This window comes from Rhea pennata, chromosome 1, assembly GCF_028389875.1.
Source record: "Rhea pennata isolate bPtePen1 chromosome 1, bPtePen1.pri, whole genome shotgun sequence".
NCBI classification, from domain to species: Eukaryota; Metazoa; Chordata; class Aves; order Rheiformes; family Rheidae; genus Rhea; species Rhea pennata.
Genome location: NC_084663.1, coordinates 191,584,812 through 191,612,742, shown reverse-complemented (window position 1 = coordinate 191,612,742; position 27,931 = coordinate 191,584,812). Strand labels below are relative to the sequence as shown.

The 27,931-nt window shown below is 39.0% G+C and overlaps 1 protein-coding gene and 1 long non-coding RNA gene across 3 annotated transcripts in view; one reads left to right on the top strand and one right to left on the bottom strand.

Moving 5' to 3' along the window:
- STARD13 (StAR related lipid transfer domain containing 13) overlaps window positions 1-27,931 on the bottom strand; it is a 305,064-nt gene that overhangs the window by 237,263 nt on the left and 39,870 nt on the right. For both annotated transcript variants that reach the window (XM_062567113.1, XM_062567114.1), the window contains exon 2: window positions 18,182-19,093. In XM_062567113.1, coding sequence (XP_062423097.1) covers window positions 18,182-18,937 — 756 coding nt within the window. In that variant the 5' untranslated portion in view covers window positions 18,938-19,093. The remainder of the gene's footprint in view (window positions 1-18,181; window positions 19,094-27,931) is intronic.
- Window positions 269-20,305, top strand: LOC134135584 (uncharacterized). Its single transcript, XR_009957315.1, has 2 exons — window positions 269-452; window positions 19,810-20,305. It is a non-coding gene; the product is annotated as an uncharacterized LOC134135584 (long non-coding RNA).

Sequence of the window (27,931 nt, the reverse complement as noted above, 5' to 3'; positions counted from 1 at the left end):
CAGGTCACCCCAACATTTAGCCCTAAAATAACTTCTGTTTGGCTGAGGCAAACAAAAACAAAAGAAGCTTGTGCAATCCACTGCTCTTCACACTGTACACTTAGAATTTATTTCATCAAAAAAGTCACTAAGCAAGCTGTGCTGTCTCTACACCCTTATGCTCAAGGGCACAGCACGACACCACCCCCGCCCCCCCGCCCCGAGCAAAGGCAAGCAGCAGGAAGGCCAGGCCGTGCCGCCGACCGCCCCTCCTGACACCGCCTCAATCCCGGAGCGGTGGAGCCCAGGTTTCCTCCTGCCCCGGAGAGGAGCCATTTGGTGAGGGCAACCGGGAAGGCCCTGCCCCTCCCCCCGCCCAGCCGCCATGCTCGGCGCGGCCTCCCCGCCCGGCCGCGGGGGAAGGCGAGGGGCAGGGCAAAGGCCGCAGGAAACGGCGCCCCTCAGAAAGGGAGGTAAAACGCTCCCCGCGCCGCCACGGCCGCTCCGCGGGGCGCTGGCCCCACTAAACGGCCTCCCGCGCCGCGCCACGCCGCGCCCGGCGGACAACAATGGCCGCGGGCGCGCAACAGCAGCGAGCCCGAGCCCGCCCTTTCGCGGGGCTCACGCGCGCCGTGGGAGGGGGGAGGGGGGGCGGGGCGCCGCCTCGGCCAGCGCCCCGAAGTGCGCGCGCAGCCGCCCCGGCTTCCTCCTTTCTTGGCGCTGCGCGCGCGCGCCGCGGTGACGTCGCTCGCGGGCGGCGCGGCGCGGGCGGCGTCCGCCGGCTCGCGGGGCGGCAGCGCCACCTGGCGGGCGGCGCGAGCGGGCGGGCGGGCCGAGAGCGCGCCCTAACGCCCGCCGCGGGGAGGGCGCTCCCGCCGCGGCGGGGGAAGGGCTCGCCCGGGCCCGCGGCGGCGGCTCCTCCGTCGCCGCGTGAGGGCACGGCGAGTCTTGGGGAGCCCCTGACGGCCCCGCTCTTCTCCCCCACCCCCGCGCCGGGCAGCCGTTGGCGGGGGCGCTGCCCTCAGGGCAGCCGCCTCCAGAGGGCGAGAGTGAGCGCTGTGGCGAGGCTCTGCCTGCGGGGGGGAGCCGGCGTTGTCTGAGGGGGACGCCGGGGCTCTGGCTGAAGCGCCCCGAGGGGCCGGATTGAGGAGCGGTTCCTACACAAGAGCTGGAAGAGACCTGTGTCTACAGCAGCCGGGTTTTTAGAAATGTTTGTGCTGTTACGTGCACTGATGGGAAGATGCTGCTCTTAACGTTCAAAGTTACTGTCACGCAAATGCTATACCTAGAAAGTGGCTAATTCCATGTCTAGATACTTACGTACACGTTTCTGAAATTTAAATCTTTAATGCTCTACATGGACAGTCTGCCTTTCTGTGGTAATTGGAAAGAGATGTCAGAATAAATAAGGTTGATTTAGTCAAGGCTGATTCTGCTCAACCTCAGGAAACTATGTCAAATATCAGATTTGATTAATTTCACATGATTTAGATAGTCTTATGAATAATAGGAACTGAATGTATAATTTCTGGCATTTTTAGTTACAAATGTAAAACTTACCAAAATTTTCAAAGCTAGACCACACTAGCTGTCAGAGTACACTGCTCTTTTGGGGATCAGAATTTTTGTTTGAACCATTTCATTCTACTGTGATTTGCCTTGGTTATAGTTTTGTGGTTTATATATGGTTTTGTCAGTGGTCAGACAGTCTGAGCTGAGCTCTGATACTTGGATACAAAAGGTGACCTCCAGCAAAAGATACAGTTCTTCAGACTCCTTGGATTTCAGGACATGGTCAAAAGAAACATGTCTAAAACATAATTTCCTAAGGGATGTAAGCTTTGCTCACTCACTTGGTTTGACATATTAAACAGAACCTTATTGGGGCAGATTATTTTGGACAATTTCATTTTTTGATCTCTCTCGTGTTACGAAACACTTTCTCTTCAAAGTTCATTATAATTGGGGTGTGAAAGGGAAAGATATGGGGCAGGGAGATATAGATCCTGGATACTGGAAGCCAAAGACAGGCCATAATTGTAGTTCCTGTAATTACCAAGAGCGAGGTCTGGCAACGCATCAGATCTGGATTTGGAAGCTCAGATTGCGGCATTGACCTGACCACACAAATGGCACTCAGGAGAAACTGGTAGAACAGAGAATCGAGACTTTGAAGCCTGAATTATGCTACTGTACATTTCCTCGTGCCAGGGGATCTTAATTGTGGTCTTTGGCGACTTGATTCAATACATGTCATAATAAATGAAACTCTGGTTTCTGTCCTTTTTTGGTAAATTAACCTGAAACATATTGGACTGTATCATTCCAAATAATTTTAAATAGCTTAAAACTCAATGCTCAGTTTTTCCTTCAGGATGATTTAGTTTCATTTACTTCTTGTAGTAGGCCTTTTCTAAGTTATTTGAATTTATAGTCTTAATTAAAATGCTAAATGTATTTTTAACAGTTTTTTCCATTGTATTTATTGATAGCAGTATTTAAAGTAATAATACTTTAAATAATGCTTTCATACCTTCCCTATTTTTTTTTTGGCCTGATGGCTTAAAAGAACACAGTAACACTGTTCTGTCCTCATGCTTACTCAACTACTGTGGCATTCCCCCTGTAACTTTTGAATCCTTTTGGTAGTTTCAAGCCAATTTGAAAGAAGGGAAGAAATTTCAGAGGTCAAATTTCAAAGTTTAATAAAAAATTGTGGCTGGATGGATACAAGAGATTCAAATGACTTCCCACAGTAAACTTCCCAAAATAAAGCGGTATCAGCTCATATCCACTCAGAGCAGCTGCCAGTCAGCATGTGCCAGGCAACTAGCCAGTCAGCAAAAATATAGCATATGTTTGTCTCTTGCCAAATCAGACTCATATGGAAGGTCCAGGGCCATTCTGGGGAGAGGGAAATACAGGAGACATGGGAAAGTGTGGAGAAAGTAGTTAAAAATGGAAACTGGAAATTGGAAAGAATTCTGGGAAATGCTTGGAATACCGTCAGAAAAGACAGAAGGATTGGGGAGCATGAGTTACTGAAGTGCATGCGTCAGGAGGGTGCAGGAGACCAGAGTTCATTAGTTCTGCAGAATGTCAGCTGTGGTAATCTTAAATTTGAAAAACACTTGGGAGCAATTCTTGGCTTTTCAAGATAATCACCCTGAGATGATTAGGTGAATTATGAAGAAACAGCAGGACAATAAATTTTTACTTCCTACATGCAGACACTTGATTTCAAAGAGGTTTCTTCATAAAGGGCAATTAATTCCTGGTAAAGAAATTGAAGAAATATACATTGTGAGGAGGATGGTGGGTTGTTCCATTCTGATCTGTTGGTTTTATAGGATTTGTGTCTCTCATTCTGTACTTCTATATTCTTTCATAAGCAGGAAATGGCTTCTCTTTTTGTGTAAAGATACATACATCATTGATAACATTTTGTGGAAAAAGATCATTAGGAACGGGGAAGTAATCTAAAGGTATCTATACCCAAAGGTACAGTTTAACAGAAACTGTAAAAGAATTCTTTTTTTGAATTTATTTATTTTTTTGGTTGTGTCTAGTATTAAAGGGAGGTGGAAGTAGGGTTGGGTGTATTACTATTGAAATGAGAAATACCACACACACACACACACACACCCCTAGATAAAACTAGCTCCAAATGGTATTTACAGTGCATTTACCTAGTTCTATTTTGATACTTTGTGTCCTCTGTTTTGAGAGGGCTTATGGGTTTCAACATTTCAATTATTACAAAGCTTATCAAAATGACGTAATGACTCTGATCAGAGCAGCAAATCTTGTGTAAATTTTCATAAGTGAGTGAGATAACTGAAGAGGCACATTTTTTTCTTTTCATTGGCTAAATCTCTTAAATGCCTATGCTTAATCAGATGGGCTCTCCCTCTGGAGGTTTTCAAAGATACCAGCCTCTTTTCCTCTGACTGTATAAGGAATTTAGGTGCTTGATTTGACAGATTTCTTAGTCTATCATGTGAGCACTGGATGCATTCCCTAACACCCAGATTCGGGTAATACTCTGTGTATGTCTTAACTCCATGTTGAGACAAGACCAGATGTGCACCATCTCCACTCCTGTTCCCTCTTGTCTTCTTCCTCCCACATCCCCAGTTTCCATGGGAGGGGAATTAAACTATGAGAGCAGCAAGTCCATACCACAAGGCGCCACTGGTAACCACACATAGTTACATACCTAAAATGCAGATGAAAATTAATTGCTCAAATTATAGAGACTGGATTTCACTCCTCTCTATCTAAAGCTGATAAATGTATTTTTCTTTACAAATTTACTTGATGGAGGACTTGATAACTCTTCTTCATTAGAAATAATAGCTAAAACCAGCAAAAGCTTTCAACCTAGAGAAATATACTAACCTATGGATAAAGCTTTTAATGGAGCACCGGCTATACCAATGACACTTCTTGCAAATCACCTCTTTGCACTTTTCCCCCCAGCCTTTGGTAAACTAAGATGTATGTTCTTGGTATCTGCCTATGCTAAAATCTGCAATGTCAGGAGGGCTGCTATTAGTAATCTACTGCAATTTATGCTCTTTCTTCTGGCAAGAATACTCATGCCTTATGCAGGAACTAAGAAGCTGAAGGAATTAAGTAGAGTTTAAATGCCACATTTAAGATCATCAGCTCACGCAGAAGTTTGCTTATGGGTATTTCTCTAAATCTCTTATTAATTATAGTATTAATAATAGTATGTATTTTGCCTTGTATTGTTAATTGTTAATGGTAGTTATCTGTCCAAAGATTTCAGAATTTTAACTACATTTCTTCTTCCAAAGATGAAAAACACAGAGCTAAATACCATTTAAACAATTAAAACAACTTTCATGATATATATAAACAGTTCAAGTCCTGTCTTGCTAGAATAAAAATAAATATGTATGTAACAGTCACATGTGTGGTAATGTTCCATTAATACTGCATAATGTTCAGTTACTTTGTTCACCCTGGGTATCTTACTTTATGGAGAATCTCTCATTGCTTTTTTTAGTCATAAACTGAGAAACAGAATAGTGGTTATAGATTTTTAATGTGTCCTTTTTAACTTGGGAAAGAGATAACTCAGTTAAAAACTATAAAAACACTTTCTGATAAAAAATCAGTTTTATTTCAGTTGTGGAGAAAAGTAACTTTGATAGAGTAGCCTTAGGCATCATTCTTGGAAGAAAAGAATCATTTGTGTATGTCCAGAGCATGTAAATGTGTTGCTTATACCATGTAAATATTTTAACATAAAGATTGGAGAATGTGACCTAGAAGCTGAAAAAATCTGTCACAGGCATTTCAGTTTTATTTTAAAGAGTATGATGGGCACAGTAACAACTACTATTGTTACAGGAACCTTAAGGTACAGACATGTTTCCTGTGCCTTACTTCAGATATCTTCGCTGGCATGAGAGGGGATGAGAGGAATGATTTATAGCAACTGCTTTTATAAACCCACAGGATTTTGCAAACTCTTCAAGACACAAACGCTCGTAAAAATGTTTTGAGACATGAAAGCATGAGCCTGTCCCAGTGTCTGCATTATCAAATAGAGGTTTAGCCTAACCATTACTGACTTGCTGTTCTAATACGCTTTATATCGTCAGTAACATTAAGTAATACTGTCAGAGCATTTGCCTGACTCTTCATGAAGGCAAGTGCAATAACTGAAAGCATTTAATAATTCTGTTAATCCATGGTAGGATACTTTGTGCTCCGTATTAATATTTGGAAAAGTAATGGTTGTTAACATGAGTAAAAAAACACTATTATTTGGAGTTACAAAGGGGATTATAAGAAAGAGGAAAAAAATCTTCCAGAAGAATGATTATTTGTAGCGATATTTTTGTAATATTTACATATACTTCAGTTCTATGTGACAGGAGACAATTCAACAAAAAAAGAAAAAACCACAAACATCCAAGTAGAAAAATCTGTTGACATAATTCTGGCAAATAACTGAAAACAAACAATTTCTAGCCTTATTCAAGATGTCTAGGATTTCACTCAGTTCCTCCAAGTATGTGCCTCAAGCAAGTTTTAAAAAGTTTATTTTGAAGTGCAGGAGACTTACCAATAGCAATAATATGCAAAATCTTCCTATCAAAATGCAGTATAATCTAGAATTGTGAGATGTGCAGGTTTAAGAGGCATATGTCTTAAGAAGCAAAAGGAGGCTTAGATACCTCCTTGCAGAGAAGGTCTTATGTGCTGCGTTAGCTTTCATGCTAAAAGTTCTATGATGAAAGTTGGAAATAGTAATAGTTTATATTTTAAGATGTGTCTTAATGTAACACTTGAACTTTAATCTCAGAAATCTCAAAAAACAAGGGCAAGCTCTCCTACTTCTTCTCCAGTGCTGCTCACCTCTGTATAGTCTATAGTCCCCTTGGAATATTGCCAGCCTTTCAAAAAAAGGGGGGGGGGGGCAGGAAATGGGCTAGAGCACAGATACATGTGCATCAATAAATAATTTAGCTGTGGTGGTGCAAAACTGGACCGACAAGGTTGAAACCAGGCTACTGGCAACTCACCCCAGATACGTTCATATTTAAAATGCCAAAGCGATATAGCTATTTACTTGGGAGTGTGATTTTTTTTTTCAAAAAAATTGTTATTTATCAATTAATCAAAATTGAATTACTCTTTGGGGACAGTTTAATTTTGACAGCATTCCTTTGAGGAAAATACCTTTACCTGTAAGCTGTACATGCTTCTCAGTAGCCCACCTAGCAAGCTGCTGGAGGCTCTTAGCATAGTACTCCCAGGCTGAGGAATCATTCACTGTCATAGAGAATTTTCAGTGTTTGTGGAGTTTTTTCCTGAACTGGAGTAAACACAAACTTAATAACTTTCTTTGTAAATCTGAAATATTTTTATTTGCCTTTATTTTGAGTATATACTATCTATTTTTTTTCTGATGCATAAGCTAAATTTTCCTTGTTTAATTTTGTCCTGTTTTCAACTTCATGATTGCAGCTCCTACGTATTCATTTTAAATGTTGAGCGCCCTGAGCTGCTTCTGTGACTACTCATTAGTATTTGCAAGCGTTTGAGCACAACTTCTGAATTAGAAAAGAAGTGCTTGACAGGAAGTACCAGAAGGTCCAGTCTATACTTTATTTGCTTAGATATCGCCATTCCATTTAATGCAACTTAAACTCATCATTTTAGTAAGAACTGTGAACAAAAATGGAAGCATTATACATGGGAAGTTGATCTGAGTAAAAAACTGTAAATGCATATGCATCCCAAATGACAGCAAGTATTACTATTCTTGTAGAGTATGCCATGATGAATTGTTTGTATTTACAGGAAAGGCTTTTATTTAAAATACTGTTATATGAGAACCTTGCAGGGGCCATCTTAGTTCTTGCTGTCCTGACATTCACATGCAAAATGCATGCTTTGTCTTGTCTGAAAAGTTTGGCTTCAGAATCACTCTGACCGTAGACAATTCACTTTTGCCTTTACCTTAGAAAGAACTGAGTTTGTGCCTGCTTGCTTAAAGTGCTGGGGGTTTCCCACTGATGCTTGCTTTTTCAGTTTCTTTTAGCATTCTTTCTTTTTACCTCAGTGTGATAACCGTCTTGTATATGTGTTCCTCGAGGTAGGACTAAAGCTGTTCAGTCCTTACAGTCTTAAGTTTCTCAAGGCTCAGACAACTCAAGATAACCCTCCATTTTGTGTTTTGTACAATATAAATCAAATGTAATTGCTTAAGAGAGACATTGGAACTTTTATTTAAAAACTAGTATTGGATTTTTTATTTAAAAAACAAGATCTGTGAAGTGTTTTTGTCTTTGAGGGTAATCATTTATAGTTAATCATCTTTTGTCTTTCAGGCATGATCTTGAGGTGAACTCTCAGTGGATAGCAGGCCTCTTTCAACCATTGTAAATGTGTTTAGTTGCACACCTGCGTTTTCTCTCAGTATGGGCAATGCTCTTGGTCAAACATGCTGTTCATAGAAAGCAGCTTATTTCTACTATATATTGCTATCATGGTCAATTTGTGTATTTCTTCAAGTTACTGGTTTTGCATACCTTTTGATTTTGGTGTGTGATGCATGTATTATGGAATGAAATTAATACAAGTTGCAGTTTTATATTCTGTTATTTTTTGGTAGTTTTAGGAGGGTTTTCTTTATATTTTAATTTAAGTAAATCAGTCCTTAGACTAACTGCAGAGGCTTTTGCCTGAGCACAAAATCCTTATTACAGAACTAGTGAAATTTTACCATTTTACTGTTTGAAATGGAACAATAAATAACAACTGTAAAAACTTAAAATAGATTATATAGCATATCATCACAAAGATTACAACAAGGCAGATGACTTTTCACTGAAAAAACAGCATAAATATGCTCTTAAATCTTTAGAACTCAAACACTTTCTTATTCCAGACCCAATTTTTTAAACATTGGATAGTAATCCAATATAGTAGACTATAGGTCAGGGAAATTCAGAATTCACAGAAAGTATGAATAAAGATAGAACAGTAATATAATCCAAAAGTCTAGCAAGATTTTACTAAAGTTAGTTTCTGGAATAAAAACATTTCAAATGTACCAGCTGACCTCAATGTCCTCTCCTTTTTATTTCTGGAAAAATCCAAACTACTTCAGAGGAGATTTGCCTTAGCTGGACTGCAAAAGTCTTATTTTTGAAACTAATTTAAAACTGAGCAAGGCATTTAATTTGGACGGCAGATGAGGCATCCATAGTCCGGGGAACTTGAACAGGTAGGAGCAGTCTGTTCTCATTTTTATTGCAATTTAAAATATTCAGTAATTGGAGCTATCAGTAGGAAAAGGCTTGAGGCTGAAGTCATTCTCTCTTACAGAAAACAGGCACACAAAAATGTCTGAAAGTGAAATATCAGATCTATCAATCTAAATTTTTTATGGCATTCACCACATTATCTTAATTCCTAAGTTGCCCTGAACTAATTTCAAACATGGACCTCACAGTTCACACAGAGAGCTGGTTACATGTGTGCTAGTTATGTGGCAGGACCAAATGGATCGGTAGATACCTGGACATGTCAAATCACATGACAGAGCCTGTGATCCCATGGTACTACCTGGGAAATACGCCTTGTAATACCAAACTAACACTGTTTAATTAAAATTCTACACACAGAAGGACTGAGAGGTCCTAATGCTGCTAACTCTATTAACTGAGCAAATGTCACCAGGGAAAGACTTTCCAAAGCACCAGAATGCCTTAGGTAAGTGCTGTGGATTTTCAATTGGACTTAAGTGTGTGTTGAAATTTGTAACTCACTTTTCTTATTCTATCCCAAGAACTTCACCATATTATGAAATAGTTTACAATATATGAAGCCTATGAAGCATACTGTTAATTCAGTTGCATTCTATCTTGTTTTTTTTGTTATACTGCAATTCTATTGCTGAACCTTAAAAACATACAAAATCCTCACCTACTAGACAAACATGCTTGAAAATGCAACACAACCCCTTCCCCTCACCTTTTGCCCCAGTCTCCAGTTTCACAAGTTGTTCCCCTTACAACCCATCCCACAAATTATCCAGAATCTCCCTCTGCGCTTTGAAGGAATATCTTAATTTCAGTGGTAAATAGATTAACAGATCTCTACATGTTTTTCGTGGTTTCTGACACCTAAGACCCAGTCTGTACCTCTCACAGATGCCTGTTCCATACCATCTCGTTTTCCCACGTTCTACCAGAGGAATGTAGTTCACTAGAGTCTTGACTTAGAAAGAGCTTTTTTTCCTGTTGACTTTTGGTCTACTTCTGCAGAGATAAATAAAACACTTGAGTGGTCTAACAGGGCACAGACCCAGATATTTTTGAATATTTGTAAAGGAGAATCCTGATACACCTCTTTCACTTCATAGGCTTAGAGTGACCACAAGTACATCATTTTTTTTTTATGTTTTCTTGTAATAGCGTTAGTAATACCACCATATCCTTATGGTAGTCATATGATTCTGAAGTACTGAAATACACAACAAGTGAAGGAGCCTTAATATCTCAAAAAAATCAAAACCCCAGTTACATAGGCCATATAGTCTCCCTTCTGAGTATAATCTTATATTTAGAATCATAGAATCATAGAATGAGTGAGGCTGGAAGGGACCTCTGGAGATCATCTAGTCCAACACCCCTGCTCAAGCAGGGTCACCTAGAGCGTGGTAGACAAGGTTGCATCCAGGCAGACCTTGAAGATCTCCAGAGAAGGAGACTCCACAACCTCTCTGGGCAACCTGGTCCAGTGCTCCGTCACTCTCACAGCGAAGAAATTCCCTCTCATGGTCAGGTGGAACTTGCTGTGGTTCAGTTTCTGCCCATTGTCTCTTGTCCTGTAACCTGGGACAACTGAAAAGAGTTTGTCCCCGTCCCCTTGACACTCTCCCTTCAGGTACTTGTACACATTGATAAGATCCCCCCTCAGTCTTTTCTTCCCCAGGCTGAAGAGGCCCAGCTCTCGCAGCCGTTCCTCATAGGGCAGGTGCTCCAGCCCTCTGATCATCTTTGTAGCCCTACGCTGGACTCTGCAGTAGCTCCATGTCTCTCTTGTAGTGGGGAGCCCAGAATTGGACACAGTACTCGAGATGAGGCCTCAGCAGGGCTGAGTAGAGCAGCAGGATCACCTCCCTCGACCTGCTGGCAACACTCTTCGTAATGCACCCCAGGAGACCATTGGCTTTCTTGACCGCAAGGGCACATTGCTGGCTCGTAGTCAACTTGTCATCCACCAGCACTCCCAGGTCCTTCTCTGCAGAGTTGCCCTCCAGGTCAGCCCCCAGCTTGTACTGGTGCCTAGGGTTATTTTTCCCTAGGTGCAGGACTCTGCACTTGCCCTCGTTGAACCTCATGAGGTTCCTCTCTGCCCAACTCTCCAGCCTGTCCAGGTCTCTCTGAATGGCAGCACAGCCCTCAGGTGTATCAGCCTCTCCTCCCAGCTTGGTATCATCAGCAAACTTGCTGAGGAGGCACTCCATCCCCTCATCCAGCTCGCTGATGAAAACGTTGAACAGGATGGGACCCAGTACTGAGCCCTGGGGGACACCATCAACACAGGCCTCCAACTAGACTGCATGCCACTGATGACAACCCTCAAGCTCTGTCTTTCAGCCAGTTCTCAATCCACCTCACTGTCCACTCATCTAACCCACACTGCCTGAGCTTACCTAGGAGGATGTTATGGGAGACAGTGTCAAAAGCCTTGCTGAAGTTAAGGTACACAACGTCCACTGCTCTCCCCTCATCTACCCAGCCAGTCATTCCATCATAGAAGGCTATCAGATTGGTTAAGCAGGATTTCCCCTGGGTGAATCCATGCTGGCTACTCCTGATCACCTTCTTTTCATCCGTATGTCTGGAGATGACATCCAGAATGAGCTGTTCCATCACCTTTGCAGGGATGGAGGTGAGGCTGACTGGCCTGTAGTTGCTTGGGTCCTCCTTCTTGCCCTTTTTGAAGACTGGAGTGATTATTTCTTCTCCCGAAGCTTATAAAACATGTACTAACACTTATGAACAGGCTAAAGCAGGATTTCCCAAAATTTTGTTCAGGGAGAGCCTCTTAATGTGTGGGGCACGATGCTGGGGCTGTGCGATAAAATCCAGCTGCAGGACAATATCTTCCCAATTAAATAGCTACCATTAGGATCGGCAACATAAAACCTTTGTCAGACACTAGTGGCAAATAGCCACACTTTGAAACTGCTAACCTGAAGAGCCTTCATGATGTTATAAAAACTGAAAGAGCCAAAGTTTTACACATTAACTTGAATAGACTGAGAGTTTCACACTGTGCAGTGTAACTCACATAATCTCACCTCCTGTACTTTCATACTGCTTAATTTAGTACCAAACTGCAACTTATTTTTGTGAGACAATTCAAAAATCTAGGTGAGGCTTCTATTTGATTGCATTATCTCATTTTCTTTTTAACATTTCCCTTGCATTTTAACTTTCTCATAATCTTACTATATAGATAATATATGCCATATACTATAATTATTATATAGCATATCAATATCAATAGTACGTGTGCATGTAGCAGAGTGAGGATATTCTGCACCACAAATGACTTCAAACTGTATGGAGGGTGGACTGCAAAAAACCTCCTCTGAATCTTTTGAGCTGAAAATATCATATGGATGTTTGCTTATGATCTTTGCTGAAAGAGAACAGATTTTGTCCCTCTGTTACAGTTTCAGGAGGCTCTTGGCAGAGCCCAAGTTAATATTACTGAAAACAGTTTATAGGGTATTTTTTACAGAACACATATGATACATCCAATCTCAATCCAGCAGCCACTAATGCCTGCTGAAGACAATCCTGTGATTCGAAAGAGAGGTATCTTCTGGTGTCAAGAAAGTGCATTTTTTCTGGGGGCACATGATTTTTTTTTTAAATTCTCTAGTAATGAACAACAAATCATGCATGCTTCATTAAACAGTTTTTCAAGTACTCCTTGGGCAATATACTTTAGGCAACATTGCAGCTTACTGAAGAGATAAGAGAGAGTCATTTTGATACTATCTACATGCTTTTGATAGAATACATGCAATCCAAGTGATTCCAATATACCATTTCACATCAATATGATCTTTCAGTATGGTGTATCCTTAAAATATCTTGATTGTATTGGTATTTTCCAAACTGCCTATAATTTTGTTTTAGAAACAGCCATGCAGCTGATTTCTATTTTAGTAAGATGCAAATTTGAATTTGTAGCTCCCTGCAGTCATATTAAGAAATACGACACAAGATATGCCATATCTGAATGGAAAATGGCTATGTTATTAAGGATAGCAGGATTAGAGAAAAATGTACTGTTTACAAAATGCTATCTTTGTCATTAGTCCTTCCAATTTATGGAATTAATAAAAGGCTCTTCTTTTTTCATAATTAGAGTCTGTGCCAATGTTTTTCTGACTTTTAATAGCTGATTTTGTTTATTTATTGACTGATGATAATGCATCTTTGCTAAAATAAGCAACAGTTTTTCCTCTAACTCCTTTCCCAGGCAGTCAGAAAACAAGCATAAAGGCTAAAACTTTGCAAAGTTCAACTCACAGTGTTTCCATCTATCAACTCTAGAGAATGTATGATTGAGATATAGAAAGTGCAAATCCCATAGACACACAATGGAAATAAGAAGTTACAAAGCTCAGTTCTCCCTGGCAGCTCTTACTTCAACACTCAGCTCTCCTACCTGGGTAGACTTCCCATGTCTGTGGAAGATGAACAAAAAGGATGTAATAGTAACAGTATTATTTCTCATAAAGAAGTCATCGCAAGTTTGCAACCATTCTTCTTCTCCTCTAGCTTTGGAGTTTCAATTTGATAAGGTAAAGAGAAGAATTTTCATCCCGCCCAAAGAATGGGAGGAATGAGAGAAGAATCTGCGCTTTACTCTGATAAAGTTCTTTACTAGTTTTTGCTCTTGTGTGACTGAATTAGAAAAAAAGACTATTACAGAACAATTTTCAGATAGTTTAAATTCCACCCAAGTTCTAGTGCCTCATTAATGGAAAGAGCGAAGTACCTCTCTGAAAAGTGCTTCAGAGTGGCTAAGGAAGGCAGGGAGCACATGAATACATGAAGCACAGGGACTTAGCACAACTGAAGCAATCTAAATATAGCTCTAAGAAGCTTATTTTGGCAGGCCCAATTACTGATTATAATTGTAGACCTGACTGCCACTCTGTTTTGATCATTTAAATTGAATTAGCTCAATCTAATCTGAATGAAGCAAGTTTGTTCATTGTCAAAATCTTAAAATTTTCTTATTCCCTTTTCATTGGATATGATTAGTTGATTAAGATATTTGTAACTTATACAGAAGAATTCATGTCTTTTCAAGAATCAATAACTAACTACAAAGATTGTGGCCTTTGAATAATTTTTTTAATAATTTTATCTTCTTCTACATCTGTTTTCTCTATCTTGTTCCTTTGGTGAACTTCTGGTATTTGTGAAAAGAATGAAAACACAGGCTAGAATCAGACAAAATATGGGAGAGAGATCATGGAAAATTCCCCATTACATCTCAACAATTATTCTAGCTGGTGGAATCCAAACTCACATGGTCTAAACTTATACTTACCAAGCTTGTCACTCAGTTATGGTTGTATAATGAGAGTAAAATTCATCTAACTATACTACAAGGATGGAACAAGCAAATTAATGAAAATAAGTCAATCATCAAAGAAAGAGAAACTGAAAAGACAGATCATCCATCTTCCTGGCAGTAAAGGGCTGTTTTCTGTGATCATTTCCAGTTCAACCAGTCTAGCTTTAAACATCACAATCCACGGAGCTTTTGCAAGTCTGCTTTAGATGTCACCTGTGGTGAAACATTACAGTTTTACATAAAACGGGCAGGCGTTTACTCAGAAGGAGTAAACCATTTACTCATGGTGGCACAGCTGCCCCACGAACACAACACAACACTGTGCACACATCCTAAGTCCTGTGACATTATACTGAGCATGTGACTGTGTCCTCCAAAGGTCTCTGCATTTACAGTCTTAAGGCCAAATCCTGTCAATTTTATTCATTCTGAATACTATCTTAAATATCTGTTTAGGTCATCTTGTCTCCCTTACTCATAGGAAGTGGTACATCACTCCATATATGTCCTACCTGAAAAGTAGTTTTAAATTTTGCTCCTTCAGTTAAAATAAAAGTTACTTTTAAGAAAGATATTTAGGCATTAAATATACCACTGATTCCAGCCCCTGAAAAGAGGAAAGAGCACTTGCCAAATTTAGATTTGATGAGAAACCACAGGAAATATATATGAGGCTGGTCTAAGAGTGAAAACCGAGGGACCGTACTGAGTCCATAAATTGAACAGAGGTGTCGTCTATCTTGTAGCATACAGAACTGAAAGATTCTGTATGCCTTTAGAAGAAAGAACATTTTTAATAGATACCATTGTATGAATTGTTTTCAGCAGTGTTTCTTCCACTTGTAACAGCATTGGCAGCATACACAGGTTGTGTTTTTCACATCTTCACTGTGCTGGTTTACTGTTCAGTGTTTTTGCAGATTCTTCTCTGCTTATCAATTAGTATGAAACAAGAAGCTCAACAATTACCACTTAAATGCCTGTAACAACTGTTTAAGACTAGATTTGACACCAGCTTTGCTCTTTGTGACTGCCTGCAAGCGGCAGTGTTCCCCAGAGTGCAGAAGGTGACAGATTCTCCTATTTCTGCACGCAAAGCAGGCGATCTGCTGCAGTGCATCCCTCTGCAGTCTGTAACAAGTACATTTACTTAGGAATGCCCCTGCAGGGTAGGTTCTAATCCCCGTTTCTCTGTGAGCTGCAGTAGCAGGGATTTAGCTGGGATATCAGTCAGGTTGTTACGTTTGATAGTCCATATCTCTATGGTCAAGGTGATTTGTTTATTATACTATTTTAAAATCTGGGCTTAGCAGTAATGGTCGCTTTTGACAATATTTTTACTCCCTGCTGTCTTTATTTAGCTAATTCCTTTCCACTGGAAAGACATTTCTCCACAACCCCCTTTCTAAATAATAGTATTAATTTGACAATAACACACATTTGCTTAACATGGGTTTGAACTAGAGTCATGGGGAGAGCTTTTATTCTGAATATTAATGCATGAGTGCAGCTGAAATTTCAGAGACAAGATAATCCTTTTTTAATATTCTTGGAGGCTTTCCTAGAATGATATGTACCTATTTACATAGAAAAAAAAATCAAAATCAGGACTGCAGCATTGCGCCTGTACAGTTTTTGGTATGTTTTGACACATTCTCAGAGATTTACTGGGTAATTTCACATGCTTGTATGGCAATTTATAATCCATTATTTTGCACTAGAAGCTGCATCCTTGAGTTTATTTTATGACTTGGACATAAAGTAAACTAAATGACAACAGCCCCTGGCCTTTCCCATCTATCTACAGGATTGACCTTCAGTAAACAGAATCCAAGGGATGTTGTGCATATGTTTTGGTCTATATTTATATTAAATGGAATGTAGGTATTACTGTTCTTGAGTACATGTGGAAGCAATGTAATTATTTAATAAAGTATATATCACAAGAATATCTCTGGATCTGCATCAAAAAGAGCAATGTTTTGGGAAAATCTTTGGGCCTTTGTTTTCTAATATTAGCTGCTGTGAACAATTCATGAAAAACTGGCTTATTTCTCTGTGAGTTGATGGTTTTCTTCAGTAAAGTTGGGATCAATGTGGAAGACAACGATGAAACTGCCACTGAGTATGGGCAGAATTAGTCTCCCAAAACTGGAGATAGATTAAGGGACAGAATTAATTAAATATTATATATCACAATTTTGATGTTAATTTAGATATTATTTCTACTCTCTTACTTTGATTTAATCGGACATTAATGAAGCAAAACGTTATACGCACTAGAAATAAAAGGAAAACTATATGTGTAGAAAAACTAGAGCACACTGGATAAAAAACAAGGCACCATTTTGAAGGCATAAAGCTGGCTTACATGGAAAATAACTTAATAAAGAAAAAGGAGGGGAAGAGAGAGGAAGAAAAGGTATGACAGACCTGGCAGTTTAATTTGTGCCACAAGTTCAGGAATGTTGGAATTTTAAGGGTTTGTTTTCCCCATTATTTGGAATCACTTCATATTTTTGTACCAGAGCTGAACTTCTCCAAAGATAAACATGTTTAGCTCCAAGCATTTGGTTTGTCACCAGCTGGGAGTAGGGGAAAGCTTTGCTTATTCTCCAGCCTAGTGAGAACTCACTTGGAGAGCTCCTATTCCTCCAGTTCCAAAAAACACAGCTAATTTACTCCAGCCTTTTTTTCCCAAAAGGTTATATTATAGCTGGATGATTCTTATTACAGATTTTGTCCTAAGCCTTCTTATTTTAATTGTGGACATTAGTCTACTAAGTGTCATGACGTAGACCAGTATAGATATAAACAACTTATTTTATTTTATTATAAATCAGATTGTCACCTATCTTGTATATTATTTTAATGAAGTAAGAAAACAGAAAACACTGCTGTTTAATAGGAGACGTGCTGTGGGTTAGAAGGAGCAGTGCTGCACTGCCACTACCCTAAAGAAGTCCATTATTTATGAAGAAATACACTCCGCCCTCACAGTGCACCTAGCTCTATCCCTTTCAAACTGTCAGTGGACACAAGGAATGGCTGGGAACATATGTTCTGTGGGGTGTGATGTGATATGCAGCCTTGTAGGAGCAGAGGAAACTGAGTCAATGTTCCCATTTTAAAAAGGAAGAGAAGATTGAAAACCAAAGTTTGAAGTTTAGATTAATGGAAACATGGCCAGTCTGAAGAAATAGATTGGTCTCATTTAAAAGCCTATCATTATATTTTTAATGTACGGTATATTTTACTATGAGTTTATATTCTTGATATATAATTTAAATAAAATATGGCAAAAATGCTTTGAATGGTAGAAAATCCACAAGGCTGTATCTGCATTTTCTGGCATTTTCTAACTTCAGAGTTAGTCCTGGTTTGCACAGGAGGTTGGACCAGATGATCTCCAAAGATCCCTTCCAACCTAAATTATTCTATGGTTCTATTTGCAAGTTTATTTTAACTAACAAATAAAGTATAGGAATTTAATTTTTGCAAAGTTTTTTAATTAAAAAAGGATTATTGAGTCAGATTGACTGGTACATTCCAACTGCTTTGTTCCACTCTGATTCTGTGAAGCAATCTTGAAAATATCTGAACAGTCTAGTTTATAGCTGCTTTTCTGTTAACAGTGCAGCAGAAATGACATAAATGATTCTGATGCATTTTGCTCTATTAGTAGAAATTTACCACAAAATAGAAGAAAAGGATCCATTCGTGGAACCTCAGAAAGTTAAAACAGAAATGTTTTATGTCTGTATGGAACAGACAAACAGTTTTTGAACATACCCTATGAAAAGCTGCAGAAAATTATGTTAAAAGGTTCCCCTTGTACGCTCTAATCACTATTTTATTTAAAAATGACCAGTTGCATTGATCAGTTCTGTTCACATCAGCTAACTTTATAGAATAACTTGTGAAATTCCTCCTCCCTCACTAATCAAACTTAAATGGTAGTAAGCAATTAAATTATTTAAATTAACTTATTAAGTTATTTAAAACATGCTTGGAACAAAAGAGTAGGTTGTATTACCTCCAGCTCCATGTGTTTCTCTTCTTTGTCATAGTCCTTCAATTCCTTTTTGGAATGATCACTACAATCTTCTAAATGACAGATGTGTTGATATTTAGTAGGTTCATGTTTAGCTTGTTTTCTTTGGAAAACACTTCTCTTATGAAGACCATTGAAAAATGCCTCATACCTTGGCAGTTCTGTAAACATATCATCATCACCTCTACCATCTGCTTTTTCCTCTTCAGATGAAAAATCTGCTCCTTCTCCTACTTCACAAATGTAGAGTTTAGTGTTAGCTTCATGGGATAAAAATTCAAAATCAGAAAATGTGATAGCACTTGGTTTGTGTTTTATGACACTAATCTCATGACATCTTTCCAATTTCCGGTCTGGATTCTTTTGTGGAAGGAGTGGGCATTCTGTGTGTGAGGGGAGGTTTAAAGGATCTTCCTTGGGCTTGTGCCCTGAAGAACTCAGTAATTCTTCACAAAGCTGCTCTGTCTCCGGCTGAGCAGGGGCGCTAACATAGCTGGCAACCTCTCCAGGTTCCAAGGATGTCCCGTGGTGGTCTAATAAGGGTGATGTAGATGACAAACTCAACTCAGATTCCAATAAAACGTTATGAAATTCAGATGGGCTTTCCTGTTCTTCTGTCTTTGTTTGGTATTCTTCATACTTTGCTTCCTTTGGAGTCCCCAGGCACTTGGCAGATGTAAGATAAGGTGAGCCTAGTTCTTCTTCGTAGATGTTAGTTTCCATTCCAACAATTTTCATCCATCAGAGATCACAATGACTTCATTCTTGGTTTTCTTAAGAAACATAACTCCACATATGCAGCCAGGAAATACCTTTTATTTTTTCAAAAACACGATCACACAATCATTATTAATACCTGTATTCTCATAGAAATGATCTGAACTCCTGGTGTTCCTGAAAATTAAAAAGGAAAAAAAAAATTATTGATGGTAACATGCTTGCATTGGAGTGCATCAGTGAGCGTGATCCTAAAGTATAAAATTCCAACATCAAATTTACACATAGTTCTTCTTCAAAAATATTTGATGTATGCAGATTAAATGAACTTAAAACCTGAGAACTTTGAGTTGTTTACCTTACAGAAGAAGTAGTGAATGCAGAAATACTTTTAAATATTGACTTTACTTTGATTATTGACACAACGAACTGGACTCATTCAAACTGATATTTGTTAGATATGTGTTTGTTATCTAAATATACTCATACACCATTCTGGTAAAGCTAAAATGTCATAGGGAAGAGCAAGGAGCCAAAGGAATGGACACAAAACAAAGTACATTTTAATATAGTTAAAATTTTCTCTCACTTGGTTCTCTGAATTGCCAATGCTTTGTAGCACTTGTCCATTTCCAATACATTTGCAAACCAAAAGAAGAAGGCTAAGAATACAGAGAGCTTCGTTTCCAAATTAAAGTTGGCTGTGTGTCTGATTTGGATCAATCCTAACTTCTGTGCTGTCATCTACTTGGTGGACCTCCAATGCATGGGAAGAAATGTGCGTCTGAAGAACTGATCTTGCATCACTGAATAGCTTATGTTGACCCATTTGTGTGATTTACTTTTTGTGACAGATTGAATATTGATAGCATTTATTTTAATGATTGTTTCAGGAATCCATCTGTGAGACAGCAAAGCAGAACAGAAGCTTTTCAAAATAAGAAGAGAAGCTGAAGCCTCTGATGTATGTGTCAAGCCTGTCAGCGACGAGAAAGACATATCAGAAGGCAGCACTGTCACTGTCAAAGTGGGAAGCAGGCTAAGTAAGATGCTGGCATGTGACATGCTTGTCACTGCAAGTGCCATAAACTGAGCAATGCATATGAGCTAGACATATTTTATCATTGGGCAGTATACATTTTACTGTTATAGACATACTTTGGGTAATAGAAAAAATATTGAACATATATAGAACATCTAGACAGATTATATTATCTTTGTCTTTTGAACTTCAGATGCAAAAGCTGTGAGCATGCAAATATATATGCTTTTGGTGGGCTTTCTATCACCTATTTTCAGCCATTTAAAATTGATATGTTGTTATAAATCAAATGTAAATCGAATGTAAATCAAATGTGTAAATCAAAGAATTAAAAGCATATTGCTACAGTCCAGGGATACAGAATGATGCTTCCAGAAGGTAAATCCTCTTACTTATCTTGGATACCTATTTTTGGATGGGATGAGTCTGCCTCCTGACAGGACTACCTTATCCAAAACTATGAAGGAAGTCTAGACAAAAAGCTCACACCAGTCACCTTTTATATGGGTAAACAGAGGCAGAAGAATCTCACCCTCACATCCCTGTTACAGTATTAATAGATTAAAATGCATACACGTGAGTGACTAACTTACATATGAAGCCCACGTTTTTTCAGAAGCTTCAAGTTAGTCACCTCAATAGAAGTGACTTCAGTTTCAGAAGTCATAGAATCACAGAATCAGTAAGGTTGGAAGGGACCTCTGGAGATCATCTAGTCAACCTCCCCGCTCAGCAGGGTCACCTAGAGCGTGGTAGACAAGGTTGCATCCAGGCGGGCCTTGAAGATCTCCAGAGAAGGAGATGCCACAACCTCTCTGGGCAACCTGGTCCAGTGCTCCGTCACTCTCACAGGAAAGAAATTCCCTCTCATGGTCAGGCGGAACTTGCTGTGGTTCAATTTCTGCCCATTGTCTCTTGTCCTGTAACCCGGGACAACTGAAAAGAGTTTGTCCCCGTCCCCTTGACACCCTCCCTTCAGGTACTTGTACACACTGATAAGATCCCCCCTCAGTCTTCTCTTCCCCAGGCTGAAGAGGCCCAGCTCTCGCAGCCGTTCCTCATAGGGCAGGTGCTCCAGCCCTCTGATCATCCTTGTAGCCCTACGCTGGACTCTCTGCAGTAGCTCCATGTCTCTCTTGTCCTGGGGAGCCCAGAACTGGACACAGTACTCGAGATGAGGCCTCAGCAGGGCTGAGTAGAGCAGCAGGATCACCTCCCTCGACCTGCTGGCAACACTCTTCCCAGTGCACCCCAGTGCTGAACACTTTTGGTTCTCCCTAACATTATGGGATTTGGGCACAATGCCTCTGAAGTAGAAAACATTATTTATAGGGAATGTTTGGAATAACTAATATTTCACATAGTTTTGTGCGCAGTGAAAACGTCCCCTGCCATCTGAAGTGAATATGACTGTTCTCTGTGCCTCTGTGAGCCACTACCTTTGTTTTTGAATCCACTGGCAACTCTGCTGGCAGGCATGCTGCTAGCATTCACACTCCCATGCATACCCAGATGTAAGTGAAGGAGATTTGTCTCTTGCCAAATTTTATTAGATTTGCTTATTCTACTGGACTCTTTCGTTGTTTTTTTTTTCTTTTTTTTTTTTTTTTTTTTTTTTTTTTTTTTTGTGATGAGACTGGCACAAAGAAAGAACTTAGGAGTAGGATGGTTTTGTGCAAGTCTGGCAAGAAATCTATGAACAGGAAGTGAAGACCGAATATGAGTTTACCCATATTCATCCTGTGGACCCTGTCTTGGTGTTGCAGTGACTGGAAAAAAAAACTTATACAAAATATTAAATTCCATTATCTTACAGAGATTTATTTATACATATATAGCTTCTAAAAATGGAATATATTCAGCAGAGCTGTGGACTTGGAAATCTTGCCCATTGCAAAATGAATAACTCGGGTCTATACATTCAGAGCTAAATTTGTCCTTTTAGTAAAAAGTCTGTAATGACCTTTGAAATAACATATTTAGCACCAAACCTATGAATGCACTTACCAGTTATAAAAAATAATAATCTTTCTGGCAAAGTTCTTCAAAGATTTATAAATAGGGAAATTCATTTCTTGTGTTTAGGTTATTCTAAATCTATACTGTAGCATTAACTGCACTGCTAGGCACTAGCGTAGGTAAAGATATTGCTAGATAATAAAAATATCATGGGCATTTGTGGATTTTTTTCAGACTGGAAGTGACAATGCAGGGTGTACTTCAGTTAACATTCAACTGTCCAGCTAAAACCAACTCCAAAACAGCTTTAGGAGTAACACCAAAAAAAGCAACACAGGTGAATTTTTTTTCTAAGGTGAAATGTGCAATGTAGCATCTAACCAACTACAGCTTTTTACATGTATAGGAATTTAAAACTTACAACCTGAATTTTATTCTCTAAGGAAAGCCCCTTACAAATCAGGAATAAATTAATAAAGATTTATGTTATAGCTAGTGAAATGCTATGGAAAGAAAGTTCTTATGTGATCTAGTAAAAACGAATGTATATGTGCATACTCTCAGATTTTTGTGCATTGTTATCTGTTGGCCTGATTCTCCATTGTCCAGACAACGAAAAATTTGTGTTAAAATTAATCAAGTTTTGGACAAAGATCACACAAAAAGCACATATTAAGCTTAACCATTAAATAAGAGGATTTTACAAAGACCTGAATATTGATAGTCTCCTTTCTATTTTCTTCAGGAGAATTGTTTTCTGAGGCAAATGATTATACATCAGGTTACTATAATAGCAAGCTGCCTAAACAAACTTTGCAAACACTGACAAAGCTAGCACATTTCAATACCCGTTATGTATTTTGGCTTTACAAAACATGTGAATATGTGGAATTTTCTTACTTTTTATTAAGTCAATTTAAACTTAAACTAATATAGTAAACTAACATATCAAGTCCTGATCGTGGCTGGAGCAGTGCAACACCACTCGTTTAAAATAATGAGTTTTTACCCCTCTGCCCCTAATACATTTGTTTTCCTTTTAAACTTTGCTTAATAGTTTCCACTGATTTAAACAATCTTTCCTTGACAAATTAAAAAAAAAAAAAAAAAAAAAAAAAAAAAAAGCCAAAAGAATGTGAGACACACAGACTAATAGCAAATTAGGAATTAGGACTTTTTCCCTGCTTATAATTTTACCTGTTTTGCAAGATAACCCCATATTTTTCAGTTCAGTTAATTTCCATAAGTGTAACAACAGAAACTCAGTAGCCAAAAGGTCCTCCAAGCGTTGGGGGAGAACAGAAAAAGAAGTGAGCAGATCCTTGACAAAAAGCGTTTCAGCTTGCTTGCTGTGCAGGAACTCTGTCAACAGAAGTATGTGTGAGAATCCCTGGGGCTAAAACAGCCTCTGCAAGCGCTGGCCAAATTATTCACAGAAAGAGGGAAAGAAAAAAGAAGAGTGAGAAAAAAAAAAAAAAAGAAAGAGAGAGCAAGAGCATGCTTCACAGGAACAGCAGGCACTTCTAAAAATGCAGCGTGACCTCATTCTTCACATGATGCCAGACTGTGCTTTACTTTATCACCTGAAGCACCTGGATTCAGTTTCACACAGCACACCCTCCCCTTTGGATGTTGTCAGGTTTTGAACAGGTAGGCTGTGAAATAAAAGCCTTTTGATGCAGTACTTCCAAGCCAGTATAAAGGAATACCAAAACTATGTTTCCATGTCACTTGCAAATGCTAATTGTTATTTGTCTACATAGCTTCAAGACTTACATTTATACACATTATTTATACACACAAGCCTTCCTTTATATGTGTGTATAGGATCATAGCTTGCAGACAGACTTTTGCATGTACTACAAAGTGTAGCTGCAATGTAGGGTACTGGACATTTGAATTTCTGAGTGCGATTACAAATCAGTTATTTGAAAATCCAGCCTGGAAAGGGAAAACATGAATTGTCATTGGAAATACAAGGTGAGAAGACTGTTGAATCATAGTTTAAATTTGGAAGTGTTTCTCTATATTGCTTTCAATTACAGCAAGCAGCATAATGGATAAGCTGCGCTACCCTTCTACTCGAGTAAAGGATGCTGCATTCTAGTAATACTATATAATATTTCATCTTGAAACATCCAGAAGTACCAGTGCTGTGAAGCTGCATCCCTGCTGACTCATTTCAGTGAGTGAGGGAAACAGCATTAAGATGTTGAGTTTTCTTACACTTCATGCACCTAATTGCCTTCACTGAGGTTAACTAGTGTTGAAGTCAGCAAAGAATTTGGCATATTTATGAATGAGTCACTCAGCAAATGAAGCCATCTCTTGAGGCAACCATTTTACAGAAATTACTTTATATGATAGTTCAGTAAGGCTTGTCTCAGCTTTAGAGATGTTTATTATCCCAAAATAACTTCACTAACAGCCCTTCCTTCCCCACCAGAAAATCATTTTACATTGTCAAGGGAAGTAAAATGTCTTCCCAAGTGGAATAAATTAAATAAACAAAGGGACATTTTGCAAGCATAACTGTGCCTCCATTCATGGTTTTTCCTCTGGTGAAGCTCCTAGTTAAAGATACAGCATTTTCCAAATGCTTTCTTGACTGGTGCACCTATTTATTTACGATGCAAAATATTTACAGCTGAGGCTACTTGCAATATTTAGCAGGGGATAATTCAGGTGTAGGAGGAATTATTGATGCATTTGGTTTAGTTAGCTGAGCTTGAGGTTGATCCAGACAAGATGCTAACGTGCTGCTAGTAATAAAACATGTCATGACTGAACTGTGTTTTGATCTAAAGCATCATTCTCAACATCACTGTCATTGTCACCATACCATCATACAGAAATGGTGGTTTAATAGCAACTAAGGTGGGCGTTTGCCACAGTATTATTGATGCCATTTCTAAGAACTTAGATATTGGGGAAATGTTTAGTCTTAGTCAGTTTGCGTAATGTGGGCACTTTGCAAGTAATTCTGCTGTATACAACCTGTATGTTGAATGATTACAATCCTGAGCAAAATCAAAGGCTGGGAGCATATGAACACCACTAAAGCTATGGACTAGATAAGGTTCTTTGCACCTGAAAAAGTCTCATACCCTTTGCATATCTAGTTCTATCTTCTGGCCAGAAGATACAAAAAAGGACTGAGGTATGATCAGGGAATTTAGAGTTATATGGCTTTCGGCACGATTCTTAGCATATGAATGAAATATCTTTAAAGAATAAGAACTCCTCTAGCTTTCCTTCTGCCATGAGGCCTCTTTCAGCATTGATTCAATGTATTGCTTTTGTATTCCCTGACTACTTCACAATATTTTGTCTTGCACCTATGAAGTGCAGCATCAAGCTCCTGATGAGATACTGGCCTGAGGTTGCTGGACTACCTGTTTTTAGAAGGCAATTTTAAGTGATTTAAAATTACCATATGAACTATAGAGATGAAACCTGGCATGAAATTGCTGAAAATCTTAATACTCAGGGGAAAGAATATGTGAAAGGTGTGTGTATGTCCATATATGTGTATCTAAAAATGTGTTATTAAATAAAAAACATTTTTATTGCCCTAGAATACTTCCACTTTGTTTTTATATGAGTGATGCCATAAACATGAAACATTAAGAGCAGCCAGTCATACTCGGACACTGCAGAGGCCCCAGAATGAACCGACACCTAATAAATATTTTAAAATTAACACTGGGCAAACCACATAGGAAAAAAAGGTCTGTCTCCCTGTAGGGTGAGTATTTTGGCATTGCTAAAATCCTAGCTCTTCATCTAAGCAGCCAGTCCAAACCGCAGACAAGACATCTTCTTGCAAGTAGACACACAGGTATGAGCTGTTTTCTTCCTCCAGTCTACATATTACCACTATTTCTTCAGATTCTAAAATGAGTTCCATTACCTTTGTTCGTGGGATGCTCAATAGACTGGTTTGAAATTAATCTTGATTTTGCACAAAGGGGTGGAGTTTGGAAAAAAACGATTTTCTCATATTGGAGGATATGTATACAGATGGACTACTTGAAGGTCAAACCCATATCTTTAGTTTTTTTAAAAAGCTGATGAAAGGGAAATGGCATAGGACAACCATGTTCCACTAATTAGGTAAATAGGAAGCAGCTTGTTTTGGTTTGCTTGTTTTTTCTATTTGGCTCTTGTCTATTGAAAGTTGTATATCAACAGATAGTCAGTCATCTTTCACAACAGCCTGCCAGTGGCTGTATTTTAGATGGCTTCCAAAATTGCATACATCCCACTGAGAATTCTCTGCTGGAGCAGTGACACTCAGCAGCAGCAAAAGACACCAGAAGATGACAGTTACCGTGGCATTTCACAAGGGCAGAGGCTAGTATAGACCTGTGTTTAATGTAAAATTCATTTTTCTCCTTTCCATGCCTTGCCTCTCCCTTTGCTTCTGCTCTCTGTGCTTGCAAACTGTGTACGTCAGCTGCAAGGGTGAAAGCCCTAGCACAGAGGGAGAGAGACTTCTCAACCGCTGGCAAGATCTATTGCACTCAGTTCACAAGAAACCACAATAAATATAAATCTTGCTATTTTCTAATGAGGTATACAAAGGAAAATAACTCATGAGGCACTTGTGTTTAGGATAATAATACTAAGAACTTAGCAAAAATTCCCAGCTAGTTCTAAGCAGGGAGCTTGGGGAGCTGGAGGTGGTCCCACTGTGGTAGCTAATGAACCCTGCACAGATTTATTAATGCTGCTCATACGACTAGGCTGTTTCTGATACCTAAGCTAGCTCACTGAGATACACCTGAAGGAAAAATCAGTCAGGGCAGGAATCAGTTGCCTAAATATAAGGTCCTAGTGCCCTCTGAGATGTCCTAGACTGTCCCACCTGCCCTTTGGTTGCCATCTCAGAGAGGTGCAGATCTTCTGCGAGCCCTTTGGCATATATACTGTGTGGATGCCTTAGCACAGCAGAGTATCTCAAAGGGCAATAGTAGGTATCTGTAGGTAGGCACTTACTTAGGCAACTGAATTGCATCTTGAGTTTACTAAATAGACTATTCCAAACATTTATCTTCAGGCACTTTTTTTAAGTAACTAATTCAGGAGTTTTATGCAGAAGCCTGAACCTGGCCTTTGCCTACATAAAATCTTACATTCTTAATGTACACAGTTAAATTCAGCTGACCTGAGTGCTATCTTGTTCGCAAAAATGTAGGTATGAGTCTCTTGGTTAAGAAAAGAGGATCATGTAGAAAGCCAAACAGATCAAACTGCTAGCTGCTCTCTTCTCCGTAAAGTCCTTTGTCTATACTATAGTACATTATTATGAAAAAGTTTCCAGACTAAATCAGAACATACTCAGAAAACAAACAACAACTGATTTTGTGCCATGTGTACTAAATCAGTTTGTAGCAGTTCAGCTCCGCAGGTCTGTATTCCTATCAGTCTTTCACAGTTTCTGCAGTATTCTGGCAACACACTGCATTTCTCAGCTGAAATACACAGTTTAATGCAAGACTGCTTAACAGCTTGAATAGGCAGGGCTTTGATTTATGAACTGCATCAATATGGTAATGAGGATGTCAGCTGGGCAATTAGTTTTAAATTGCATAAGCTCACACTAGCTCTTGTTACTATGAGTACAAAGGTTTGTCAAAACACCTCTGAGTTCAGTATTTCAAAATCCTCTAGTGTCTTTATACCTATTAGACCAGAACTACAGCAAATTAAAACCTCTGCTATACCATCTGAATCTAATACTACTAAATTCTTACTGATACTGTTCGTATGAAAATGTTAACAGTAGAAAATAGGCATATAGTTGTAAATACATTTTTTTCTTTTTCTTTTTTCTTTTTCCTTTTTTCCTTTTTTTTTTTTTTTTTTTTTTTTTTGCATTCCAGATCTGTCTTTAGACTCTAGCAATGTGATCATCCTCTCTAATCAGTGTCTGCTAAAGAGTTGATGACCCCACCAATAAATGCCTACTACTACCAAGGCCATGCTGGAGGGCAGACTGCTCCTCTCAA